Source organism: Elephantulus edwardii, unplaced genomic scaffold (assembly GCF_000299155.1).
Source record: "Elephantulus edwardii isolate Elephantulus edwardi_28Jun2011 unplaced genomic scaffold, EleEdw1.0 scaffold00072, whole genome shotgun sequence".
NCBI lineage: Eukaryota > Metazoa > Chordata > Mammalia > Macroscelidea > Macroscelididae > Elephantulus > Elephantulus edwardii.
This window is the reverse complement of record NW_006399822.1, coordinates 3,930,061-3,955,811: the sequence shown is the minus strand read 5'-3', so window position 1 is coordinate 3,955,811 and position 25,751 is coordinate 3,930,061. Positions and strand designations below refer to the sequence as shown.

At 46.2% G+C, this 25,751-nt stretch overlaps 1 protein-coding gene across 1 annotated transcript in view; it reads left to right on the top strand.

Moving 5' to 3' along the window:
• Window positions 1–25,751, top strand: part of CDH13 (cadherin 13) — a 1,061,540-nt gene that overhangs the window by 588,617 nt on the left and 447,172 nt on the right. Inside the window, exon 5 of the mRNA XM_006888881.1 lies at window positions 3,927–4,079. Coding sequence (XP_006888943.1) covers window positions 3,927–4,079 — 153 coding nt within the window. The remainder of the gene's footprint in view (window positions 1–3,926; window positions 4,080–25,751) is intronic.

Here is a 25,751-nt window from a genome sequence, read left to right as displayed (position 1 = left end):
TATGACCCAGCTATTCCACTATTGGGAATCTACCCTGAGAAAATGAGAACTAAGACTCAAAATGGAGACTTGTACACCAGTGTTCACAGCAGCATTTTTCACCATTGAACGTGGAAACGTCCCAGATGTCCAACCACAGCTGAATGGATTGACAAATTATGGTACATTCACACAATGGAATACTATGCAGCATGCAGGAGCAATGGTTTTGTAAATTATTACCTAACTTGAGAGGATTGGAGAGCATTATGCTGAGTGAACTAACTTAGTCCCACAAGGACAAATATTGCATAAAAGCCAACATTGTAGGGTGAGTATAAGGATCCAAGGAGAGAGAGAGAGAGGTTGGAAACAAGGATGAGAATGTGCAGGGGGCAGGGGGATTAATCATGGAGATGTACAGTTTGATGGTTTGATGGGAGGGGGGGAAATTGGAAGAATCTGTTCTTGAACAATGTATTTCAATTTTGGAAATGAACTAATATAATTTAAAAAAAACCAACAAGCCAACAAAACACAGCAAACTCACCAACAACCTGCGTTAAGCAGATGACACAACCTTGCTTTCTGAACATGAGAAAGACTTGAAAGTCTTGCTGCACAAGATAAAAAATTACAGCCTTCAATATGGATTTCATTTCAACACTCAATAAAAAAATCTCCACCACTGGGCCAATAAGCAACATCATGATAGATGGAGAAAACATTGAAGTTTTCTACAATTTCATCTTGCTTGGATTCACAATCAACACCCTTGGTACCAGCAGTCAAGAAATAAAAAGATGTGTTGCAATGACAAAATCTACTGTCCAGGACTTCTCCAAGGTGTTAAGGAACAATGATGTCAGTTTACAGACTAAGGTACATTTGATTCAAACCATGGTATTTTTCAGTTAATTGCTATACATCTGAAAGGTAGATGAAGATTAAGGATACCAGAAGAATCAATGCCTTGGAGTTGTGGTGATGGAGATGAGCACTGAATATCCCATGAATTGCCAAAATATCAAACAAATATGTCCTGGAGAAAATTCAGCCAGGGTGCTCCTGGGAAGGTGAGAGACCGAGTCTTATTCTGTTTTTTTTTCTGGACTGAAAAACAACCCTTTGGACACTCTTCCTCAAACAAACCAGAAACCAACCCAACAAATCAAAAAAAGACAAATGAAGACATACTGGTGAGGCTGCAGGGCCCGCCTTCCCAGTGGGCTTCAGTGATGCCGACGTTCAGGGTCTAGGAGGGCTCACGCCCAGCCAGCTGCAGTTCTGGTCAGGCCCGGCGACCCTCGCGTGCATTTCTGGGGCAGACCTAACAGGAGACGGCTGTGTGCTCACCTGTGGAACACAGGGCTAATTAGAACACCGCTCAGAGCAGCTTCACGTGTGGGGCGTGGTGAGGGGAGAGAGCATCAGCTGGACTCAATCTTGCAACTTTAAAAACACGCTCAAGTTGCGGTGGAGCTGACTCATAGCTCGGTGTCCAGCGGCTTTGTGGAGGCTGTGAGGCGCAGTGTCCAGCTTTCTCCTTCAGAGCGGATTCACACTGCTGACAGGTTTGTCCTTTGAATACTTGGCGCTATTTCCAAAGACTACGTTATCACCTAGTTTATTATTGTTGTTGTTTGCTGTTGAGTCAGAACCGACCCATACCTGATCCCCTAGAGAGTTTTCAGGGGCTTTAAATAGCGCAGGACGAGGGAGAGTGCACGTCGTCCTGCGGAGAATGTGGTGGATTCGTATTTGTCATCTTGGCTTAAACTGTTTTCTGTTAATCTTAAATATACAAAGTGTGGTCATGGGTGGTTGCGAGCCCTGGAAGTGCAGTGGTTAAGTGCTCAACTCTTAACAGAAAGGTCAGTGATTCGAGACCACAAGCTGCTTCAAAGCAGAAAGATGAGTCTTCTTCATAAAGATCCCAGTGTTGAAAACCTGATGAGTATTGTTCCGAGTTCAGATCGATTTGACGCTAGTGATTACGTTTAGTCAGTATTTCATGAAAACTCAGTTTGTCTTCCTAAATATTCTTTAAAATATTTTTAAACTAGTGAAACCAAAACTGTCTTGTTGTGTGGACTTGCGATGCCCTGACTCAACCAGCCAGTGAAGGCGCCTGACCCTTCACAGGAGGTTTATGCTGCCTTAGGCGCCGCCGCCACCTGGTGACCGACACAGAAAGTGCTGGCTTGGTGGCAGGAGAAACCGCCTCTGGGGATCCTGGTGTACACTGAAAGGAGATGCATACCCTGAACTAGGCACATAAACCATTAAGCAAGCAGGCATATTACTGAGATCAGGATTACCTCACTTTATTGCACCTGTGACTCTATTGTACTTTACAGTTAATGCATTGTTTTTTTTATAAATTGAAGGTTGCCAAATCTTAACATCTAGCAAATCGATTGGTACCGTTTCCCCGACAGAATGTTCTTGTTCTATGTTTGTGCCACATGTTAGTGATTCTTGTAGTATTTCAGTTCTTGTAGTGCTGTTGTACCCTTAAGGACTAGTTAAACTGTACAAATGAAATATTCCTGTGACGGGCCTGATTACCACGTGGCAGGACCACAGCTGCCGTATCCCCGTGGGCTGCTGGACACCCTTTCCATTTGCCAATTAACGACAGCTACACTTGTACCATATTCTTTGTGTCTGTATATGTCCTGAAGACCAGGGATATCTGCTATGACTTTAAAAATGCTCTGTAATAATGTTTAAGTTTGTAGGTATTGATAACGCAACATTACATAGAGCCCAATACACAAGATAAGCTGTAAAAATAGCTTACTCAGTATTATTTTAGGTGATACCTTGAACTATCATAAAAAGATGCTCATAATTTGGTGCCTAACCACCTTTCAACCTTATTGTCGTTCAAGCTTTATAAATTACTTTCCATTTCTGGAATCTTCCAGATTCTTTCTAATTTGTTCTGTTTTCTTTCCTGGAACTCCCTTCCACTTCTTTACCTTTTATATTTATTCTTCAAATTTCAAACCAGTGATGACAGCTTGTAAAAAAATGCCCCTACGTTTATTTGAAAATGTCAGCATGGCCTAGCAGGGTCTCTGGAAAAGCGAAAAACCTGGGTTGGAATCCCGTCTCCTCTCCTCTGCTTCCTCTCTCCACATTTGGGGTTTCCACCCTTCTGTCTGAATAATAATAATCACCCAGAATTAAAAGTGGAGGTGGCCAGACTTTAAGAACCTTAACTTTGGTTATGTCATTAGGGAAGACTAGTCTCATAAAAGAAATGTCATGGTTGATAAAGCAGGGGGGCAGAAGAACCAGAGGAAATGCTCAGGAGATGAGCTATCACAACAGTCACAACAGTGGACAGAGGGTCACGGTGAGGAAGCCACAGGGCGAGGCCGTGCTTCCTGCTCTTCGATGGCCGTGTCCACCACCGCCACGTCCCCTGGTCCCAGCCTTGCTGTGAGAGGTAAACAAAGTGTGTAAAGGACTTGGGAGGTCTCCATCCAGTACCCAAAAGAAACAGTAACGCTTTGAAACAAGTGGACATCTAGCAGCCCAGTCACTGCCCATCCGTTATGTGACTGCTGAATAAATGGGTTTCGTTGTCTTGGTCTTGCTTGAGGAGAAATAAGGTCTGTTACTTAAAAGTTAAAAAGAACATGAGTACCTTGAACTTTCTGAAGCTGCTGTCCTCTTGAGTCAGTCATTACATTTCACCCCATGCTCGCAAACTCGCCAGCAGGGAGCTGCAGAGGTTTGCGTAATGGGATGAAAGTTGTTAAGCAGTGTTGTCCACACGCTTAACCAAACCTTTGTTCACCTGACACTTGGCGTTATCCTCTGTGCTTTGCAGATGGATCACTGATGTTTAGTGGATGGGAGTATGTTTGCAGTGCCCTTTCTCCATGTTTCCAGCCAGAATCATCAGGATTTTCTTTTGTTTCTCTAACCAGGTAGTCGATAGTGACAGACCAGAAGGGTCCAAGTTCCGGCTCACGGGGAAGGGAGTGGATCAAGAACCGAAAGGAATTTTCAGGATCAATGAGAACACGGGCAGCGTCTCGGTGACACGGACCCTGGACCGGGAAGTGATTGCTACTTATCAAGTGAGTACACGTGTTTGTTCCCCCTGCGGGCAGGCAGAGATGGCTGCTGCCCTGATGCGCTGTTTATTCCTGGGCCTCATCAAATCAGGCCTGTGTGGCTTTAGAAGGTCTCTATGGGAGCAGAATCCTATCAGGGCAACACTGGGGAGGGGCCTGCTCTCACTGGGAGGTCTCCTCAGGGCTACCTGGGCCCTTGGGGGTGAGAGACCAGTAAGGGGGATGCCGGGTCATCTCAGACATGACTGAAACTCTTAACCAGCCTTAGCTTTCCAGAAGCGTCTGATGATCAGGCACTAGGAAAGATGTAAGCCCTTGGACTTGGTGATGCTACTTGTAGAAATCAGTCCCAAGGCCACGGTGAGGAGCCTACTTAGATGTTTTTAAGAAGCTGTTACAGCAGGACATGGTCTTTCCAGTGGAAATGTTTACTAAATGGTCAGCAAAGGGGTCATGTCTTAGTCATCTAGGTCAGCTATCAGAAATATGCAAGTGGGTGACTTTAAAGAGTAGAAATGCATTTGCGCATGATTGGAGAAGGTAGAGAACCAATGAAGGTATCGGCAGTGTTGATCCACAGAGACAGTCATGGGTCACTCTTCTCTCTGAGCAACTCGGGGTGATAGGTGTGGAGCCCACCTTGCTCAGGAGTGATGTAATCACCATGGCAGCAAGAATCCTGTTCCCGGACCAGATCACGAACACAGGTCTCAGGCTTAGGGTCCCAGCATTAACCTACGGCAGGGAATGGTTCCGTTCCATCATGCTTTTCCAAGGGAGAAGGTGGTATTTCTTATAACCATTTAAAACCCTTTTGAAGACATTTTTGTCATATGAGAAAGGCTCTAGATAGCACGTGCAGTTTCAAGAACGCATACAGAGTCTTTCCTAAGAATTTATCTATTTACAGACCATCTTTCTGCACATATAACATGACCGTGGCGCACCTACCAGATGGACCCTTGCAAATGTTACTGAGGTGGTGAAAATGTACGACACTCGCCTTGTTTGCATATGGCTTCATGGTTTGTGGAAAAGCACATAATGTGCACATCATCTATGTAAAAATAAGGTGTGTTATGATGGTTATGTGTTTACAAAGAATCAGAATACAAGAAAATGAAAGTGCTAATGGTTATTTGTGAATGACATAGGAGCGTCCTATGACTGTGGTCACAAAGCAGTGCTCACCAGTCCATTTAAACAAGAGATGGGTCCTCTCGCCGTTCTGGAGGCCAGTAGTGTGATTAGGGCCCCACAGAGCCGCTGAGGCTCGTGGGGGCTCATGGTGTTAGCTAGGTGTCGGCTTGCAGATGTGGTGTGGCTCCTTTGTCCCAGGGCCACCTTCCCTCTGTCTGTGCCTCTTTATATCAGGCTCTCCTCTCCTCAAGGTGTTTGGGGCTCACCCTACTGCGGGGTGACCTCTTCTGTTATAACTGATGGCATCTGGAGAGACCTGATTTCCAAACAAGGTCACATTCATTGGCCCCAGGGCTTAGGACTTCAGCATGAGTTTTAGGAAGACACAGTACAATTCATGATGATTGGTGAAGTGGAACTGTGTGTTCGCCCTTTCTGTAAATGCACTTGCATTGCTTTTATGTCTAGACATAAAAGAGTTGTTTCAGAAGCTGGTACCCACTTGGAATCGAGACCCTAGCAATGAATGGCCAACTGGGATGTTGCTGTGAGCATCTCAGAGTCAACCTTGTCACCTCTTTACTGACAGCAACCAATCTCCTGCCACCAATCCCATTCCATTTCGTAGCAACTCTACAGGATGGAGTATGTGGGCTTCATGGCTTTATCAAGGCTGTGATCCTATGGAAACAGACTGAAGCATTGTCCTGCCAGTTGGTGGGTTTAAACCATTGACTTTTGGTGAGCAGTTAAGGCTTAACCACAGGGCTCCTTGTTTCTATGCCATATTCCTCTAAGTGGTCCCATTTCTTGTCAGCTCTGCAAGCCAGTGTGTATCCTTAGAGGAATGAGGTAGCGTCCCATCTACCTCTCAGAATGCAGGGGAGGCAGGCGGAGGGGAGAGCAAGCTGAGTCTGTGAATGTTCCTCGCCTCCATTCCTGCCCTTGTGCACGCCGGCCTTTGAGCTGAGAATCAGGCTTGCATCTAATTTCTAGGACCAACTTGCTATCTTTTATTTCCTTGGTGAAAATTCCAAACAGCTCTAAAATCTCAAACCTGCTGCTGTCCATTCTGACTCCTGGCGACCCCGAACACAAAGGAAGACTCTTCCTTTGGTGTTCTAAGACTCTAACTCTTAACAGAAGCACACTAACGCTCTCGCTCCCATCCCGTGGCTGCTGGATTTGAATTGCCTACTTTTCTGTTCGCAGCCAAGGTCTTTAACTGCTGAGCTACGGGAGATTCTTGAAAATATTCAAGAGCAAATTAATCCTCATCTCTGCTCCCTCCCCAAACCCTGGCCAAACCCACTTTCTTCCTTTTCTGCAAACAAAGGATAAAGGGACGCAGGTTGGAAAGTCAAGTGCCCTGCCTGAGATGAGGTCACATAGGCTCCAGCTGGCTCCATCAGCACCAGCTGTTGACTTTGGGAGAACCATGGAAGCTCCACCGCCAGTGCCCATCATATGTGACTAACACTTGTCTACTCATTCAACGATGCTGCTTGTGTTTCCAGTGAGGGCCAGATAGGACAAGGACCCTGGAGGAATTAAAGTGCCAGACTGCTGTTGGCGTCGGCAAGATGACAAGTGGTGGGTTTCCCAGCCACCAGCAGACTCAATTCTGAGCACTGTGTCCAAGCGTCTGGGGAGAGTGGAGATGTCCCCCAAAGGACAGAGCTATAGGGGGGCCCATCTGCAGTGAGTGCTGTGGGTGAGCACTGTGTTTTCAGGAGACATCCAAGCAGAACCAGGATATAGGGAATGAATGTTGCTGCCCTCAGAAATTTCCAGATTCCGTATGCGGTTATATATGCATTATATGTAAGCGAACAGACTGGAACAAGGGACGGGCTGCGGTGGTGGGAGGGGGGAAGAAAACATGCAACAATGAATAAAAAACATTAATAAATATTTAAAATCCAAATTCCAGTTCACTTAACCTGGGGTCTCTTGGCAGCCCCTGGTATCCAGCTTTCTTAACAAGAGCCCTCATCAGGCAGCACGTAGACTCTCCCTTCTCTCCACAACCGTCACAAGAGTCCCCGTTCCGTCTCAGACACAAGGAGCCAAGGACACAATCCCTTTCATCATTTCATGGCACAGTGATTAAGAGCAAGAGCGATGGGGTCAAAAAAATCCAAGTTCAAGTCTCAGATCTGTTCCTGACCAGGCTGTGTGACTTGAGCACCCACTTAACCTCCTTGACCTTGTATTTCTGCTCATTCATAAACTGGAGATGGTAATAATACCTCTCAGGATTGCAAAAGATGATGTTTTGCACGCACTCAGTCACAGCTGCTCTGGTGAAGTTCCTTGGAACATTTTATTTTCCAGTTTCTAGTTTGGTTTCCCCCGTTTGTAACGCCAGTTTTCTACCTTAACTGTGAGAAGGTTGATGTCTACCATTCCTTTCATTCTGATGTTGCTACGAAAGCATTTGAAGAGTTGTTCCTGGATGAGGCCAAACTGCAGAGCATCCTTGGGGTTAGAGATAAAGCTCAGGGGAAAAGGTGGGAGGTTTTCTTGGGAATGTTCTGGAGCCTTGAAAGATAACTAGGAGGCATCCGTGAACTCAGAATATGCAGACTGCCTAAAATAAGAGCCAGTGAGAGTGGAAGATACCTTTTTTCTTTTTTTTACCAAGATTTAATGTACATTTATTCTTAACACGTGGAACATACAATATAAAGATTTCATACTGAGATACCTTTTAATGGTAGTCCCACAGGAATGCTTAAGAGGCGAGTGGGAACTTGGATCCACCAAAAGCTTACGGGTCCATGCTGAGCTTGAAGGAGTTGTAGACTCAAGTTGAAGGTCCTTCTGTGTGTCTCATACAGAGAGAAACTCAGGGCTCCATAAAACAAAGGCTCCAGCGCATGGACACGGAGTAGTACAATGACCTTTATCCTGTGGACTGTTCCTTCCAGGAGGTCCTGGGCTGTGATGGCCAGCCAGGGGCCCAGCCTCAACTACATCCTCACCAGCCCCACTGAGGGCCCCGGGACCTAATGTGGCTCCCTTTGCAGTGTAATTCCTGAGCTGCTCTTCCGATCCTTGTTGGGAAGGGTCCCTATGGACTCTTTGTCTGTTCTCCTGCTTCTAGATGTAATGAGCATCGATTACTCTTGTACTCTCGATGGCAAAGGACTATGCAGGATGTACAGCATCCCAGCTGATTGCAGGGATCCATGGAAGCATCAGGGGTCCTTCGGAAAGTAAAGCTGGTCCTAGATTGGCTGTGCTCTGGAGCTCGTTCTCGGTGGGAATCCACTCCCTTGAGGAGTATACCCCTACAGGAAGGCGAACACCTCCAGCCTCTCCTGGCTGCCTTTCCCCTCATGCAAGTTTACAAAACAAGCTGTGTGTGGGTGAAGCCTTTGCCATGATAATTGCTCGTGTCTAGCATTGTCTCTTACTTTAAAGTGAAGTACCACTCACGTGCACATTCACGCCTGTGTATTAACATTTCCCAAATGCAGCATGAAAGCCTTTCAAGCAAAGCCTCGGGGACTTGGTGATAAGAAATAATCTGGGATAAATTTGCTCTTGGACCACTGCATGTGTGTCATCACCGAAGCGGCTGTTGATTGAATGGTACATGGCAGATTCTGTGCTAAACACTTCACATACATTCTCTTACTTAATCCATTTCACACAAGAGACTTAGAAAGTAGGTGTTAACACCGTTTTGCAGATAAGGAAATAACTGTTAAACAACTTTTTTCAAGGTCTCGCAGCTGGTGTGTATTGAATTTCGGGATCTATATCCTTTTTTCTCCACCTCCAAAGCCCTGTGCTTTCAATCACTGAGAAATCCTCTGTCCCCTCACCAGACGAGCTATCCAGCAGGGAGACTCCGCAGCACCCTCTCAGGAACTCGGCTTCCTGGGCCTGGAAATGAGCTGTGACTGGCCAGAAGATCGATTACTTCTTAAGCATCATCTTTCCCATGACCCACGGTTACCTCCCGATACCTCCTCGCCCCAGTCCCCAAAAGGACTTTCCACGCTTCTGACCTGAAGTGTCACCTGGCAAAATAATTTAGCTCTTGCAGTATTGGAAGCTGACATATTAATGCAAAGCCTCCTGAAATATGACTCATTATTATGCATTTTGCCAGCATTTGAGTGATTTGTGCACTCTTCATTGGAATAAAGTACTGTAAATGATTCATGAATGACCAAGTTTATGAAATTCTATAAAAATATTAGCAGGTGGTAATGATTCCCTCACACTGTGGATAGAGTCTGCTAGCTGTGAGTTTGTCAATTTGGGAGGAGACAGTTGTGAGGGTCACGTGGAGAGTTTGAGCTGGGCTTAGTGGGGCCACACTGAGGGCCATAGAGGTGGGTGGATGCCACCCATGGGAGACCATCACCTTGACCACTCCCCCAGGGCCCTGTGTCCACAGTGGGAGGGGCACAGAGAACTGGAAAGGTGAGAAGAGGTGAGTGGAAGAAAAAGTAAGGGCTCTTAGAAGACAAGAGTTGAGCACCTGAGAAGCAGCAAGACCTCCCCGGGGACGCGGTCACACCAGCCTGGGAGTGGATTGGGTTGTGGTGGTGGTGCTGGTCTCAGTGTGGCGAGTGTGTTTTGTTTTAGTATTGCCTTTACTAGTGAGCAAGCTCAGAAGCAAAGAGTTGCCCATCTTGTATTATTAGCATAGTGCTGACGTTCATAGTCACGGAGCATTTAGTGTGCCAGGATGTGGGGTGAAATACTTAAAGGATAATCTTTCTAATTTTTTAGGATATTTCATCTTCAGGATATCCTAAGATTGTAATCATATGACCACGCCCAGATAGAGATCAGAAAGGAACAGCCACCGGTAGGCCTCCCCGCAGACCACCACGGGCAGGGACTCGTTGTCTCCTATGGGTACTCATTCATGCTCTTCTTTCTAGCTCACTCTTTAAGAAATGGCTCAGGCTTTAACTTCAGCATGAAAAGGGTGACCAGCCAATGAAAATCCACCAGTCTCCTTCCTCCTTTATTGCCGTCTGCTCTTACCACTCAGCCCACTGAGTTTGGTTTTGTTGGTGGGGTTGTTTTTGTTGTTGTTGTTGTTGTTTGTGGTTTTTTTTTTTTAAATTGTAAACTCCTGAGAAAATCAAGTTAGAAGCCCTCACTCTGCTACAGGTAATGGGTGTGTGTGGGTCAGTATAGGTGTGACGTGCTTGGTAGAAAGGAGCTAGCTTAGCTAACCTAGCAGTTCTCGGGTGGAGTCCTGGTCACTCTCACACACTCACCAGGAGAGCTTAGAATCAGATTCTCAGCCCGCCCCAGACCTGCTGAGCAAGACACTGTAGAGGTGCGTGTACATAGCGTGGGTGTAAATGGGTCTGTGCTTGTGATCCAGGATCCCCGAGCCCCCACATCTGACCGTTCATCACCCGAGTGTTAATGTGACTGTAGCTGGTGTCACAATTGGCCTGCAGGACGGTGGCCGTTGAACTCTGCCCTTACCTTGCCACCAGAGTCATCCACTTGAGTCTTATGTATCCCCTCCAGGTGCTCCTGCGTACCATTTGAAAGCACCCTAAATTGACTCTAGACTCTTCCTAACTGCCTCTGTCTGTTGTTCAGTAATGGCTCCTGAGAGCAGGGCTTCTCTGCTCCGTGCTGTCTAGACTTGGAATGTCTGTTAGGCGCCATGTTACTGAATGTTTGCTTGTTTCCCAGAAAACCAACCTTTTAAGGCCGTAGATAAAGGCATCCCCAGGAGATGCACGCCCCAGGAGACGCAGGCCGATCCAGGCTCAGACAGTGGCTGCCGGAAGGACGCTGGCTTCAGTTGGCAGAGCCGCGCTGCTCACGTGTGTGACTGTGAGGGGGTTCCTTGCCTTCTCCCACTTTGCTGCCTGTTAGAACCACCTGGGAGTCGTTTCAACTCCCTCATCCATGTCCACCCAGCATCAGAAAACCCACCAAATCAGATTATCTTGAAGCAGAAGCAACTATCAGCCTATTTCTGAAACTCCCCAGGGCTTTCTCTGTGAGCATGATGAGTTCTAGTCCCCATCTCTAGCCTGCTCTAGAGATGGACCCCGTCTCTAGCTGCTCTCTCTGGACCCCATCTCTAGGCTGCTCTCATCTGGACCCCGTCTCTAGCTGCTCTCGTCTGGACCCCATCTCTAGCCTGCTCTCATTTTGACCCTGTCTCTAGCCTGCTCTCTCTGGACCCCATCTCTAGGCTGCTATAGGCTGGATCCCGTCTCTAGCCTGCTCTCGTCTGGACCCCATCTCTAGCTGCTCTCGTCTGGACCCCGTCTCTAGCTGCTCTCATCTGGACCCCATCTCTAGCTGCTCTCATTTGGACCCCGTCTCTAGCTGCTCTCGTTCCCAGCCACCGCGCCTCTCCCATCAGGGGCACTTTTAGCGTGGAGATGATGTTGAGCAGGTTTCTTCAAGGCTAAGAGCAGACAGTCTCCTGAAGACCAGTCCCTGGAAACTTCTAGCACCACAACGACTCTGTCCCCAGCAGATCATTGAGGGCGCCCAAGCAGGAAGCAGTTCTTTCCATCGTGCAGCAATTGAACCCCAGTGAGTTGAGGACCAATTTAACAGCAGCATTATGTGTTCAGCTGCTGACCAATAGGTCAGTGGTTCAAATCCATTAGCTGTTCCTGACGAGGGAGATGGGGTCCCCTCCCATAAAGGTTTCTGGCCTTGGAAACCCAATGGAGGCTCACTAAGACCCAGCGCGGACAAGGTCTTTGCCCAGGACAACAATGACATCACACCTCAGCTTACTCAGAAAGAGAGTGACCGTTAATGACAGATAGATTGCTTGCAAATGCCACAAATGAGGTCATCCACACAGGACTTTCTTACACATCCTAGTGGAAATCGAAGATCCTCATTTCCCTGGATTCCCTGCTTGACACTGAGCTTGCTGTATCCTGACATTTCCTTTAACACAGACCCTTACAGGCCAGGAGAGAGGAGACACAGCATTTGATAAACAAACGAATGGGCTGTCTGCCGACTCGCTTTAGAAAGAAATAATTGAGGTTTGGGAGGCAGCCGCTCGCACCCCGCTGCCCCGAGCATCTCATCAGACGCTTTCCCGCCCCGCTCATCACACCCCCAGCTCCTTATTTGGAACCTGGTCTTATCTGCCAAGCACAGCTGGTGAAACTGAGGCATGAAGAGGTTCGCGAAGCTGCCGCCGCAGCCACCTACCTGGATTAAGGCAGCAGAAGGTGCTCTGACTGATTATTTATTTGGTCCACTAAGCAAAGCTGCCTCTTCACTCAAGACCACAGAGACGCATTTCTGGAAACTTCATTAGCACAGGCTGGTTCAGCTCACATCTTGGCAGATAGGACAACTCTGCATCCATCATCCCTCAATTGTCTGCAGATGTTTTGGGGTGGCCCAGCTGGGTGGGGTCCTAGTGACATCTCCTGGGTAGATGCCAGGGATGCTACTAAAATACAGGGAAAAAAATGGACCAGCCCCAAACGCCAACACAGCCAGCATGAGGCTAGATGCACAGGAAGGGATAAGAGTATTTCAGAGCTTCCCTCTCCAGCCAGAGGGGAGGAGTCCTGGTGGTCCAGTGGCTTAAACAAAAGCTCAGCAGTTTTAATTCACCAGCAGCTCTGTTTCTTAAAAAGATTGTGACTTTGGAAATACAATGGAACAGCTCTACTCAGTCCTAGAGGGTCATGAGGAGTCAGAATCAACTCAGTGGGGGAGGATAGGCGAAGGCAAAAGGGCTGTGAGTGTCACTGCATAAGACCTCCCTTCTCTCTTTGTAAAGCTGACAGTGTAACTGGGGACATCGGTTTGGGATGTGACAAGTACACTGGGCAAAGGACAGGGACAGTCATCAAAGCAAGCCCTGAAGAGCAGGGTTGAGCTTGGCAGCTGACAGTGGGTGCGCAAAGCAGGAAGGGTGGTCTGAGCAGAGGCCCCAGTATGAGACTTCTCTGGAGAAGAGCAGAGCTGTGAGAAACAGGCTAGGGAGGAGGGTGGAGCTAGTGTGCTGAACCACAGAGACCCGGGGCGGGGGGTAGAAGTTCGACTGGAGCGACTTGCTCAGACATGAGTGGCACACAGATTTGCTCTGGTCAATTGTGGAGTGGGAAGGGGAGGTGACCAGGCTGGTCCTGCTGTCTCCAAAGCCATATGCCACATGACAAAGTCCCGGGGAAAGCTGGGAGATGGGAACAGTTACGCAGCCCCTCTGAGGAGTTCTTGAGATTAGCAGGTGCCTGGTTTGAAGAGACAGGTTCGGTCTATCCGAGTGTGTTTGACAGTGAGAGAGACAGAGTTAGGATGTTTTAAGGACATTTCCGAGGGTTCCCAGCAAAGGAGTGAGATCCAATTTGCATTTCAGGAAGATTAGATTTATTTGAGGCAGTCAACAATAACATTCAAATTGCCATGAAATAGAAATTAATTCGAAAATGCGTTCATTTGTTAAGAACCCCACTATCCACCAGACACGGAGAGACAAGACTACACCCTCCTCCCCAGAGCTCAGCCTTCATGTTCTCATCCAGATTCAGAAAATCAGAAAGTGGTCTGTATTCATCACCCTGTGTGCGGACAGGTGAAGGCTTTAGGTATTTTCCTTTTTTCTATTTAATTTCATTCAGTCTCCAGACGAAGTACATTTTCCTCTTTGAAACCCCTCAAACTCTTCTTTCTTCTCTAGAGGTTTATCAGTAGGTTATCATGAAATTACATCCCAAACGCGCTTGGTCGGAGCTGTTAGCTGTTGATTTGTCTGATTGGGATCTGTTTCAGAGTCTTGATGATGAAGAAAGCGTATCTTTCCCCGCAAAGAGGCATTAGGCGCCCAAGATAATTTCCATCCTGTTGGTCCATCTTCTGCAAGTGCAGATGTTTTACAGAATGGGCTTCCCTCAAGTCAGCTTCTCCCTTTCTGGTGTCATGTTGGAAAGATCACATGTTCATCACCAAGGACTTGCTTATGATCTAACATATATACTGTTTCCTTGTTTTGTGAGGTCAAAATGGATTGTGAAATTTGCCAGAGCCAATACTGTAAAGTTTGAATAATGTGGCAACAAAGTAGAAAGAATGCATCCTCCTTAAATAATGGTTTCTTGTGTAAAATAGCTAAGGACGTTGGATGCTTAAATGGTGGGAGGCGAGTGCTAAATGTTGCGCTAATAGGACAATGCAGTAGAGACGGCATCCTCTTTAAAGAATGGGGTGCTGTATAAAAGAGCCTCTGAAGCAGACAACATGATGGTGGGAGGCATCTGAGTTCTGAGGTTGGCCCTGTCCTGGGGTATGCATTGCATTGATCACAAAATACGTGGGAAGAAGCACCATTAGACTTTGGCCAACTGACTGTATAGTTCCGAACCTGTCAGGAGGCATTCCACACTTAGTTTAGGATACATTGTCTATTCCCTCTTCGCTTCTGAAGCAGTGCCTGATCCTGGCCTCTTCTGAAGTCACATCTCTTGTTCAGTGAGTGGTTCTTGTTGACACCCTGGCCTGGGAATCTCTGTTAACAAGCATGGCTGGCTCAGCTCCCAAATCAGAGGAAATGCACTTTCTAAATATTAGTGGCCAAATATTAGTAAAGAATGTTTGCCTTGAGCAATGTGCTTTTTTGTATTTTGTATGGATTTCAGGTACGTTGTGGTTAATTCATGAACATTGTTTCATAAAATCTTTCGCTTACGTTTTGCTTCATACAATCATTCATTTTCATGGTATTTTCTAGAATTAATTGCTATTGATCTGTACCTATTTCTACCCTGTCTTTTCCAGTCCCCAGTGAACCTTTCCTATTCCTTAAACCACCCACCCAAATGCCCATTGATAAATAAATGAATGGATGGATTGAGCAATTGTAATACATTCACACAATGGGTTACTCTGCAGTGCTCAGAAACGATTTTGTAAAATACTCTCAAACATTGGATGGTCCAGAGAGCAATATGCTAAGTGAATTAACTCAGTCTTCTAAGGACAAATACTGCATAAGACCATTCATTATTATATAACTTGAAGGATAACTAGTAAGACGGGTATAAATGTCCAAAAGAGGAAGGGGGAAAGGGGACAGAGAAAGGAGAAGGGTGGAAATCACTAGCAATGTGCTTTTTAAAAGAATTCTCTGGGATTGGACTGACAAGACAACTGGTAACTCTCATTAACAGTGGGTTGTCCATTATCAATAAGTTCTCACCTGGGCATGGGGAGGGCCATCAGGGGATGCTGGGGATGGGTAGGGCCACCAGGGGACACCAGGCATGGTTAGGTCATTCACGGGACACTGGGCATGAGTAGGGCCATCAGGGAACACCTGGCCATGGTGAGAAGCAGTTTGGCTTGTGGCATCTGGCAGGGTGATATGGGTGGTAGGTAGATTCCGTGATGCTGCCAGACACCGTCCAGTGCCACCACTTCCACCCCCGTGATGAAGAATTTTGCATCCCAAATGCCAACAGCACCCGGGTTGATAAACCAACTATGAGAATGTTCAGCCCGCCACATAGACTTGCAAGGAGCTAGGCAATGACAGCTCGTGTGTCGGAACCCCTGAACAGGAATCTGGCAGACTTGCCATCTAACCAAGTCCTGTCCTCATCCACCTGCCTGGTTTCAGGTGGACTCCTGCCATGCCACCACTGAACCCCTCCCAGGGCTCCCGGCCCCACCCCCAGTTCTGAGAAACCCAGCTCAGAGAGTTCCCGCAGAGCTCGCCACATTCATTTTTCATTCTTTGTGGTATTTTTTTTTCTCCTCATTGCAAAAGACAAATTCCATTTCCTTGTTCCTGGGGGAAAACTAATTCCAGCAAAGGCCATTTGTCTTTGCTACCTTAAGATCTAGATAATTTACTGCAAGTTTATTTTTATTGAAAATTATGTAGATATTATTCAGAAACACAATTTCCAACTCTATGGCACGCTTAAGCAGATTATATTTTAAGTGTTAATACATACGCTGAGGGTGTGTGCTGGGATGCGCGTTTCTGGAAAATTATCACTTTATGACTCTGTCTTTGATTTTCTCAAAGTTGTGGGCTATAACGTGCTAACGGATTAAGATGTTTTCCAATTGGATGTTGTGTTCCAAGTTCCAAGTTGTTATCGTTCGACCGCAATTTCCGCTCATGACACTTATACAACTGATATGATTAATTCAGAAACAATTTGCATTTAAATGCACTTAAGATATTTAACTTGTGATTTCAAATATGCCTGTAAGATGCCTGGTAGAAGTAGTCCAGCCTCTCCACACAGACCCCTCCTTCTACCTACACAGACATGAAAAAGACCCCCAAGCAGTGCTGTTGTTGCTGTGCACCATAGCGTCGTAGCCCACCCCTAGCTGACCCACTGGCAGGGAGGAGATGGCCCTTTTCATCTCTCGTGGAGCAGCTGGTGGCTTCGAACACTGTGCTTGTTATGTGCCGTTAAATCGTAGCTGACTCCTACCCGGCCTCCCAGTAGAGCTGCTGAGGGTGTGAATCACATGGTAAGGGACTGTTCATCTTTCTCCCATGTAGAAGCTGTGGGTTCAAACCCTCTGCCTTTGAGTTAGCCGCCCAACTCCTCCTCAGCTTTCTCTCAGTCAGAGAATGGCTTTCCCCAGGCTGATCATGACAAACTGGGGTCCTGGGTCACCCGGCGCACAAAAAGAAAACCTGTGTCCAAGTATTTTAGCCCACTGCCCCCAGTAGATCATGACTCACGTCGTGCGCCCAGCCAACTTTCGAGGCTGTCGATTCGGAGAGGAGAATGCCCCAGGATCCCCTTATCTGAACCAGCCCCTTTCCAGTCCACAGCCCAACACTCGACCTGTTGCACTTCAAACAGAAGGTTTTATTGCCATCAAGTCAGAGTCAACCCGTGGCCAATCCCCCAGTGGTTTTCAGAGGCTGTGAGTTATGTGGGAGGAGACTGTCCATCTTCTGCTGTTGAGCAGCTGGTGGACTCCAACCCTCAGCCTTTGGGTTGGCTTGGGTTCCGAGGCCTGAGAGGTAAAGGAATTAGTCCCAGGTTACACATCCAAAGAACAAGTACAGAGGAGCAGAAATGGAATTGCCTTCGTGCCAACGTAAAACGCTCTAGTGGCACAGGGTTACACGTTGGGCTGCTAACCCAAAAGTCAGCAGTTCAAATCCAACAGCCTTCTGTGGGAGCAAGCAGCAGCAGTGTGTTTCCTTAAGGTTTATCATGTGAGCAGCCCCGTGGGAGGGGTGGACTCTGCTGCTGCACTGGGCTGCTTCCACGTGAAGCCCGGTTACCACCTGCCACGTGGAGAACTGGCACGAGTACACAGGCGTGGCTCTTGGTTGGGGCCACTAAATGTGTGCATCTCTGTTCTTCACTGAGACGGGATGCTTTGTTGAGCCTGGAACCCTGGGGAACCGAGTGACTGTGTGAATGCAGCTCTAACTCTGTTGTGCCTTTTTCACGGGGTCTTTTTGTCTTGTCTAGAGTACTTACAGCTCAGTTCTAGACTGAACTAGCAGAGAAGCCCCTGGTCTCTGCCATCACAGCCACCTGCAGATGCAGGAGACTGACTGCTTTCTATACACAGCCTCACTATGTATGTTAAGACAATGAGCTTTACCTTCTGAATGGGTGGGTCTACATTGTGTATAAAGCTGTCGCCTGCTCACAGAGAGAAATAGTTGTGGTGTACACAGTAGATGAACCATCATCTCTGGTTTTAACTTTGCAGGCTTACCATTTTCTTACACTTCTCTTTGTCTTCATAAATATAGTGTATTTTTCAAATCAAAGGTTTGTGGCAACCTTGTGTCAAGCAACTCTAGCAATGCTGTTTATCTAAGAGTAAATTATGACCTTTCATCTCTGTGTCACGTTTTGGTCATTCCTATGATATTTCAAACATTTTCATCATACAAACTCAATGGACTGTGGTTTAGTGAATACAAAACTTTGATATGCACTGAAAACATAAAAAAATTTGATGTGACATGTTTTACTGGAATATTTGCTTTATAATCTGAAGCCATTAAAAGGGGGGAGCCACAAAAATATCCACAGCTGATTTGTAGTTGTGAAGAGCAAGTGAGTGTCACTGTCATCTCTCAACTCGCAACAGAATTTGACCTTGAAAACTCCCAAACCAACCCACAGTCATGAAGTCATTCTGACTAACGCCACCCTACACTGGGTTGTACGGGGGGATTTGAACTGCCAACCTTTTGCTTCACAACTCACACATAATACAATACAAGGGGATCATTTATACTGATGGGAGATCAGCTTTATACAACATCCCGTGTTTGCTACTGCCAGAAGCTTGGGTACATCCTTACAGAAGATTTCAGAAGCCTAGGATTTGTGCTGGCCTGGGGACTAATGCTTCCCTTTCCACGCTAAATACAGCCTCTGTCTTGTCACATTTGCTGTTTAACAGCCCCGCCCATGTCATTCACAGGAGAAATAGAGTGAGGTTTCATTAGCGTGAGAGGCCAGCGCTAGCTCCGTTATAACTTACCACTGCAGAGCAGAAGCAGCTGGCCTAGATCCTCAACTTGGAAATAAAAGAGGTGGATGGAGGAGGAAAATGAAGTCAGGCTCTGCTGCCTGGCCGCTGATGCACAAGGCAAGAGGGCAAAACCCTTTCCAAACACCAATTATATACCAAAGGCAGTAAGTTCAATTCCCCGGAAGATCCACTTGTCACAGGAAGATTCACGACCCTCCCTGCACACCCCCAGAGACTCCAGAGGAACTTTGCTTGCCACCTACATGGCCAGAAGACACTCAGTGGCTAATTCTCAGCTGGTGCCTATAACTGCAGATCTTTCTAGAAGATTCTAAAAGGCTCCTGGCATATCAAGAAGAAAGGTGGGTGTGGCATCATTCTAACCTGTCTGCTTTGTGCAAACTGTGACTGAGTTTGTATTTTCTGAAAGTGAATTTATCCTGTCCATGGGCAGAGCTACTCACTCGCTAATACATCTGTTTATTCGGTTTCTGCTGCCTGTCATGCTGTGGAAAGAGACTGTGAACGACACCCACTCTGCCCTCTAACAGCTTATATTCCTGCAAGAGAGCTGGGAGATGGTCAGCAAAGTCCAACAGAGGATGGAGGCTGGCCACACAGTGGGTGGACCATAGCCTGTTTCGTACATGACAGTCAGGCAGGGACTGAAAACTTGCTATTGAATGGATTCCACCATACCGTTACCCTGTCAGAAAAGCTGGAGCTGGTGCAGAAATGCCCCAGGACTGCCGTCTTCACAGGAGCAGGCGGCCTCGGTTGACTGAGGGGTTCAAACTGCCAACCTTTCTGCCAGCAGCCCAATGCTTCGCCTGCAGACCAATGTTCCTTCTCAGAATTTAGAACTCCTGGGAAGACTTTTCTCTCTTTTGGAGGAGAAGGTTTTTTTGGTTTGTTTGTTTTGTTTTTTTTTAATTTTTTTAAACTACGAATTTAATGAACGTTTGCAGAAAAGTTAGATTTTTTTCATGCATTCATTCATTGTTGCACATTTTCCTTCCTACACCCCTCACACCCCGTTTGCTGGGTTCTTGTCTGTTTTCAGCTTCTGCTGCTTGGCTCCTTGAATGGATCCCCTGGGGCTCTTGCCTTTCTATCCACTTTCAACGTCCTTGCTTAATCTCCTCTTTTGCATCTCCAAAGAGATGGATTTAAGACTTGTCTTACACTAAGACTGCCACATTAACACAACAAAGCCAATCCATTCCCTAGTGGGATTATAGCCACAGGCACAAGGGTTAGGATTTGACAACACAGAGGTATTGTTTGGGGCAGGGGTGGTTGTGGAAGACACAATTCAATACATAATAAACTACCCTTTGGTCACCAAAATGCACATCCTTCCCACAATTAAAATAGGCCCACCCGATCACATCAGCCATGAAGACTTAAATCAGCTCCAAGTCTAAAACCTCAGCTTCTGAGCCAGCTACAGTTCAATCAGGAGAACCACTGGGTGTGTTCCATTCTGGGGTGAGATTCCTCTTCACCTCTAAAGTTTTGTATACAAGTTACCTACTTCTAGGGTACAGGGCAGAGCAGGCACAGGTAGGCATTTCTACAGCCAAAGGGAGCAATCTTTCAGTGTGAGATGATTTTCCCAAAACTTGTCTGGATAGCAGCCAGTGTTTAAACCCTAAGCAGTGTGTTTTCCATGTCTGATGGGTCCTGAGGGGATGAGTGGTCAGTCAGGAGGGGCTGGGCTGAAAGTATGATGCCAGCTCAGGCCCAGCAAGCTGACCAGTGCAGTCAGGAGATTCACGGTGGCCTCAGGAGGTGAGCTGGCGGGGCTCCTGTCCAGCTAGTGGATGGCCTGCCAGCAGTCATGTTCCACATGATCTCTGCTTCTGTTCTTAGGTGCCGTTGAGTGCAACTCATAGTGACCCTAAGAACAATGGATCTGATCCCTGACCTGTCCTGTGTCACTCTCACAGTCGCTGATACACTTGAGCCCATTGCTGCAGTATCTGTCAATCTACCTAGTTGAGAGTATTCCTTTCTTTAGCCATCATTCTACTTTTCCAAATATGATGTCATTTTCCTGAGAATAGCCTGTCCTAGCAACATGGCCAAAGTATGTGAGATGAAGCTTATCATCTTGGCCTTCAAGGAGAAGTCTTGGCAGCACCCTAAGACATACTTGCTTGTTCTTTTGGCAGTTCATGCCAAAAGATGTTCAGTGCTCTTCTCCAACATCACAGTTTAAAGGCATCAATTCTTCTCTCATCTGTATTCATTATCCAGCTCTCAGATGCATAGCAAGTGACTGAAAAGACCATGGCCTGAATCAGATACACCTTAGTCCTCAAACTGACATCATTGCTCCTCAGTAATTTAGAGAGTGTTCTAACTACAAACTTTCCCCAGTGTACTCTGTCTCCTGATCTTCTGACTGCTGGTACCAAGTGTATTGATTGTGGATTCAAGTAAGATGAAGTCGTTGACAGTTTCAATCTTTTCTCCATTTATTATGATGTTACCTATTAGTCCAGTGTTGAGAATTTTTGTTTTCTTGATATTGACATGCAATCCATATAGAAGGCTGTAGTCTTTGATCTTCTGCAGCAAGCACTTCAAGTCCCCCTCAGGTTGAGCTAGCAAGGTTCTGTCATCTGTATAATGAAGGTTATTGATGGGTCTTCTTCCAATCCTGATGCCACATTATTCTTCATGTTGTTTGTTGTTGTTGTTATGTGCCATCGAGTCGCTTGCAACTCATAGCGACCCTATGTACAACAGCCCTAAACTCTGCTCTGTCTTGTGCCAATCGTACTGTCTCTGACACTCCCATCCCTATTATCCCAGTCACTGAATCAATCATCTGCTTATTTTTATTCTTCATAGAGTCTAGATTATCAAATAATTTTTCCAGCATACAGATAGAATAGGTATGGAGAAGGGGTACAACCTTGACACACACTTTTCCTAATTTTCCCTTGCTCTGTGAACACAGTAGCCTGTTGGTCTAAGTGTAGATTTCGCATGAATGCAGTTTAAGTGTTCAGAGATTCCATTCCTCTCACTGTGAATCAGAACAGTGAAATACCTTAGCATAGTCGGTCAACCACACATGGACTTTTTTCCTGGTAGACTTTGCTTTCAGCCAAAGGATCTAAGTGTTCTCACCTAGAAATTTGCTGGAATAAGAAATGTGGTGAACAAATTCTTTACCCAGCTGCCAAAATGAACAAGGTTTTGAAAGTATAGCATGAAGCCATCTGCCGTATGGGCTTATCAGCTTTGAAGAAAAGGCTTTCTTGGGGCTGTACATGTTGCATCTCTGGAAACCGAGAATGCTACTGTCCATTCTCACTTCTGCTCCCAAATTAGAAGCAAATACCGGGGCCATCCTTCTGCCCCAGGAAAGCACAAGTGACCGGACTATCTTTCTCCTGCATCTGTTTGTTTTTAAAGCTGAGTCCTCGGTCTGCATTTTTGTCTCTAGTTCTGCCATAACAGACAGTGTTTATTTTAGATTTGTGAGTTCTGAGAGCGCTGAGACTGCATGCTTTAAATGGGCTTTACGGTGTTGGCATAGCACTTCGTTAAGAAAGCCCTCATGATTCATTCAACAAACATGGGGTGAGTGGTTATTGTATGTGATCCCGGGGCAGGGGGGCAAATATGAGGCTAAGAGAAGTGCTTTTTCCCCCACATGTCCTTATTAATAAGAATGTGAGAGAATGTTAGTGACGTCTCGCTTTTCTTTTTCTTCAGTTGATTATATATGTGTGTGTGTGTGTGTGTGTGTGTGTGTGTGTATACCACAATATTGGCCGATTGGACATGTTCCCCATGAGCACTTGAGTGGCTCTGATCATGTTGCATAAACTTGATGACTCCCCAGTTTCACAGCACAATTGATTCACTGTTTCCAAAACAGAATTCTGGCTGCACTTCTTCTAAGATACCTTCGTTTATTCTTTTGGCTGAATGTTGTTATGTTATTATGAACCAACTCATAGCTGGCCCTCCAGTGGGTTTTCAGAGACTATAAAAAGCATAGGAGGAGATTGTTCATCTTCTCCTGAGGAGGCACTGATGGATTAAAACTGTGTGTCTGTGGGATTAAAGTGCAGTTTCTTACCACTAGGCCACCAGAGGCAATGGAAAATACTATGATGTGAGTCAGGTGCACCTTAGTCCTCAAAGTGACATCCTTGCTCTCTGGCACTTTAGAAAAGTATCTTGTATGTTTTCTGCCAACAGCATAACTCCTTCCTCTTAGTTTTCTATGTGAAATATATGTGCATATTATTTACATGGAAGCATTGTATGGGAACACATCATGCTATCACAGGCTTCAGTATAAGGTACTGTTAAGAGAAGAAAGCACTGAAGAGAACTAGCCTCTGCTCCAGTGTAAAGCCAATGAAATCTACTTAGCTCAGAGCTATTTTATGTCATCTTTAAGAACCTACAATCAAGGGGTCATCTGTTAACTAAATAACTGGCTTTTTTCACTTGAAATGTACATTTAAATTGTTTTTCCACACCAGAGACATTAACCAGTGTTATCTCCTCTGCTTTGAAATAGGATGGAAACATATTTTCAGGAGATTAAAAGCCCAATTGAATCCTTGTTTCTTTTAGCCCCTGAAATTTTTTTCTAGTTTTTCTCTTTGCATTTTGTGGTGTTTTGGAGGAATAGGGATGCCTTGTTTAGCTTTTATTTTTGACTGGGCCAGAAATGGTTCTTGTTTCTTTTTCTATCAGGATTTTCGAGTATGTTTTTATTTAACACTGTGTATGAACTAGAATCATCTCGGTCTGCATTCATTGTGGAATCACTGATAACACAGAACGGTACTCCACGAGCATTTTCAAGGGAAAGACTCAGAAAGTCATGGAGGCAATTTTTTATGTGGAAACTTGAAAAAGACATAGTGTGTTTCTGCTTGTAAATGATTTTTCCCGTCGGAGTGGCAGGAGATTTTTCTCCTCTTGGCCTTCTCCTCCTGCCTGCATTTGCAAACATCACCTTCCCAATCTTATCCTCATCGACAGCCTCCTTCAGATTTTCTGCTTTGCTGCCTCCTGCTCTTTGAGAAACTCTGGAACCTCTTAATCCCACCTCTGGCTCTTCCTCTGTCTACGCTTCTGCTAGCTCCGTTCACCTCCATTGCTTCACGCCTGTGTGTGTGTGTGTATACACACGCTTCTTCTATAACATACACTTTTAAAAACAATTCTCAGCTCCTGTTGGTTTGGTATTGGGAACAGTTTATCCTCAGCACACTTTCTCAGTCCTGAGTTCCACTAGGACTCACCTGGCCCACCTGAACAGGTGAGATACACCTTTGGCCTTGCAGGTGCCATTTCTCGTCTTTTCCTGGGTGGCTCTCAGAGGCCTACCACTTGGTCTTATCCCTTCCTTATTTCAGCCAAGTTTCATTTTCCTCTTGCAGTGGAGTCAGAACTGGCAGGTGCCTGACCTTCCCTGAAGCTCCTGAGGCTGTGGGATTTGAACACAAGAAGCCTTGGAGTTAGCAGCACGCCTCAGTCAGGGACCTTCGCTGCCTCCAGGCAAGGAAGGCCCTTCTTTCACATTGCCTTCAGTCCCCATCTCTGTCCTCTCTGACCCCAGCCTCCCCCTGTATTTGTTCTGTTTCCACCAGGCTTGGTCTCTGCCCCAGGCCCTGGCATACCCGTCTCTACCGCAGCGCCTGGGTGGGTGATTGGCATGGATCACGGAGGATGCACACAGTGTTTGTGTATGAATACACATATGCCTTGTTTGATCCTCGTAGAGACCTTGTAAGAGTGTGAGAGGGATACCAGAACGTAGAAGTTTAGAACAAATGCACGCTCAGATCTAAGGCCTTACCAGTGGGGTGGGGAGCTGGCCAGTACAAGACTCTATACTATGTGTCTGAGAAAAGGCCCACGGCATCTGAGTAGATTTTCAGTGGAAACCTAGTCGAGGAGTCTTATCTCCCTGTCTCGGTGTCCTTAAATGAGGGTCATTCCCTTGCGGCAGCCTGGCAAATCTGTTGAAGTAGACTTTACGCATTGTGCTTTCTTGGGAAGAAGTTCTCTTTGGAAATTTAGGAATTAATGGTATGCATCGTCTAGAAGGGCATTTTTTGCCCCGTTTCCTGTTAACTTGACAACCTCCCAGTCAGTACAAGATCCCCGTCTGCTAGCGCGGCCACATTTTACAGCCCTGCTTTCCTGCTTGGTTAACAGCCTCCTCAAAGCATCCCGGTTGGTGGCCAACCAAACAGCTGCTTCTTCGCAATGGATACGGGAGACTCAATAATTTGAAACATCTAAGACTTATAGAAGTAAACTCTTTAGCTAAATGGCTGCACGTATGCGGTTTAGAGTCAAAATAAGTGTGAATTAACACCACTTTTAAGACAGAAAGCTCTGCAAGCACTGTGGTTAGACCCGAAGGGTTCATATCCAAACCCACCAGCCGCTCTGGTGGAGAAAGAAGTGGCAGAGTGCTTCCATAAAGATTCCCAGCCTGGAACCGTCTCTGGGTGATCCTCCTGGCCAGCAGGACGCCATGACGGAGGAAAGGACTTACTGGTAGGGAGCTTGTTTGGATTGAGAAAAAATTCATTTGACCCAGTATAGTTTTCATAAATTTAATGAAATATTACGATTGTCATTACATGCGCACACACAAATAAATCTGTTGATGTGACAGATTTTCTCCAGTGTTGCTATAACAGAAATACTCCAGGTATAGACACTTAATAGAACAGGATGATACTCTCTCACAGTTTCACTTTAAAAAAACAAGCAAACAAAAAACCCAAAACACCTCATACTCCTTGCCTTCAAGTTGAAACCAGCTTAGACCTGACCTTCTCTTGGGTTTCTAAGGGTGGAAATTGCATTTACTGTCTCTGAAAACCTGCAGGAGGGTCAACTTTAAGTCTATTTGAGACTCAATGGCACACACCATCCAACAGGGTGGGGGATGTCGCTCTTTCTCCCTCAGAAAGGCGGGTGGGTTCGCATGGCCAGGCAGAGGCTCCTCCTTGGGGTCAGCAGTGCCCTTTCCTGTGGCCTGTGCCACCATCACCCTCA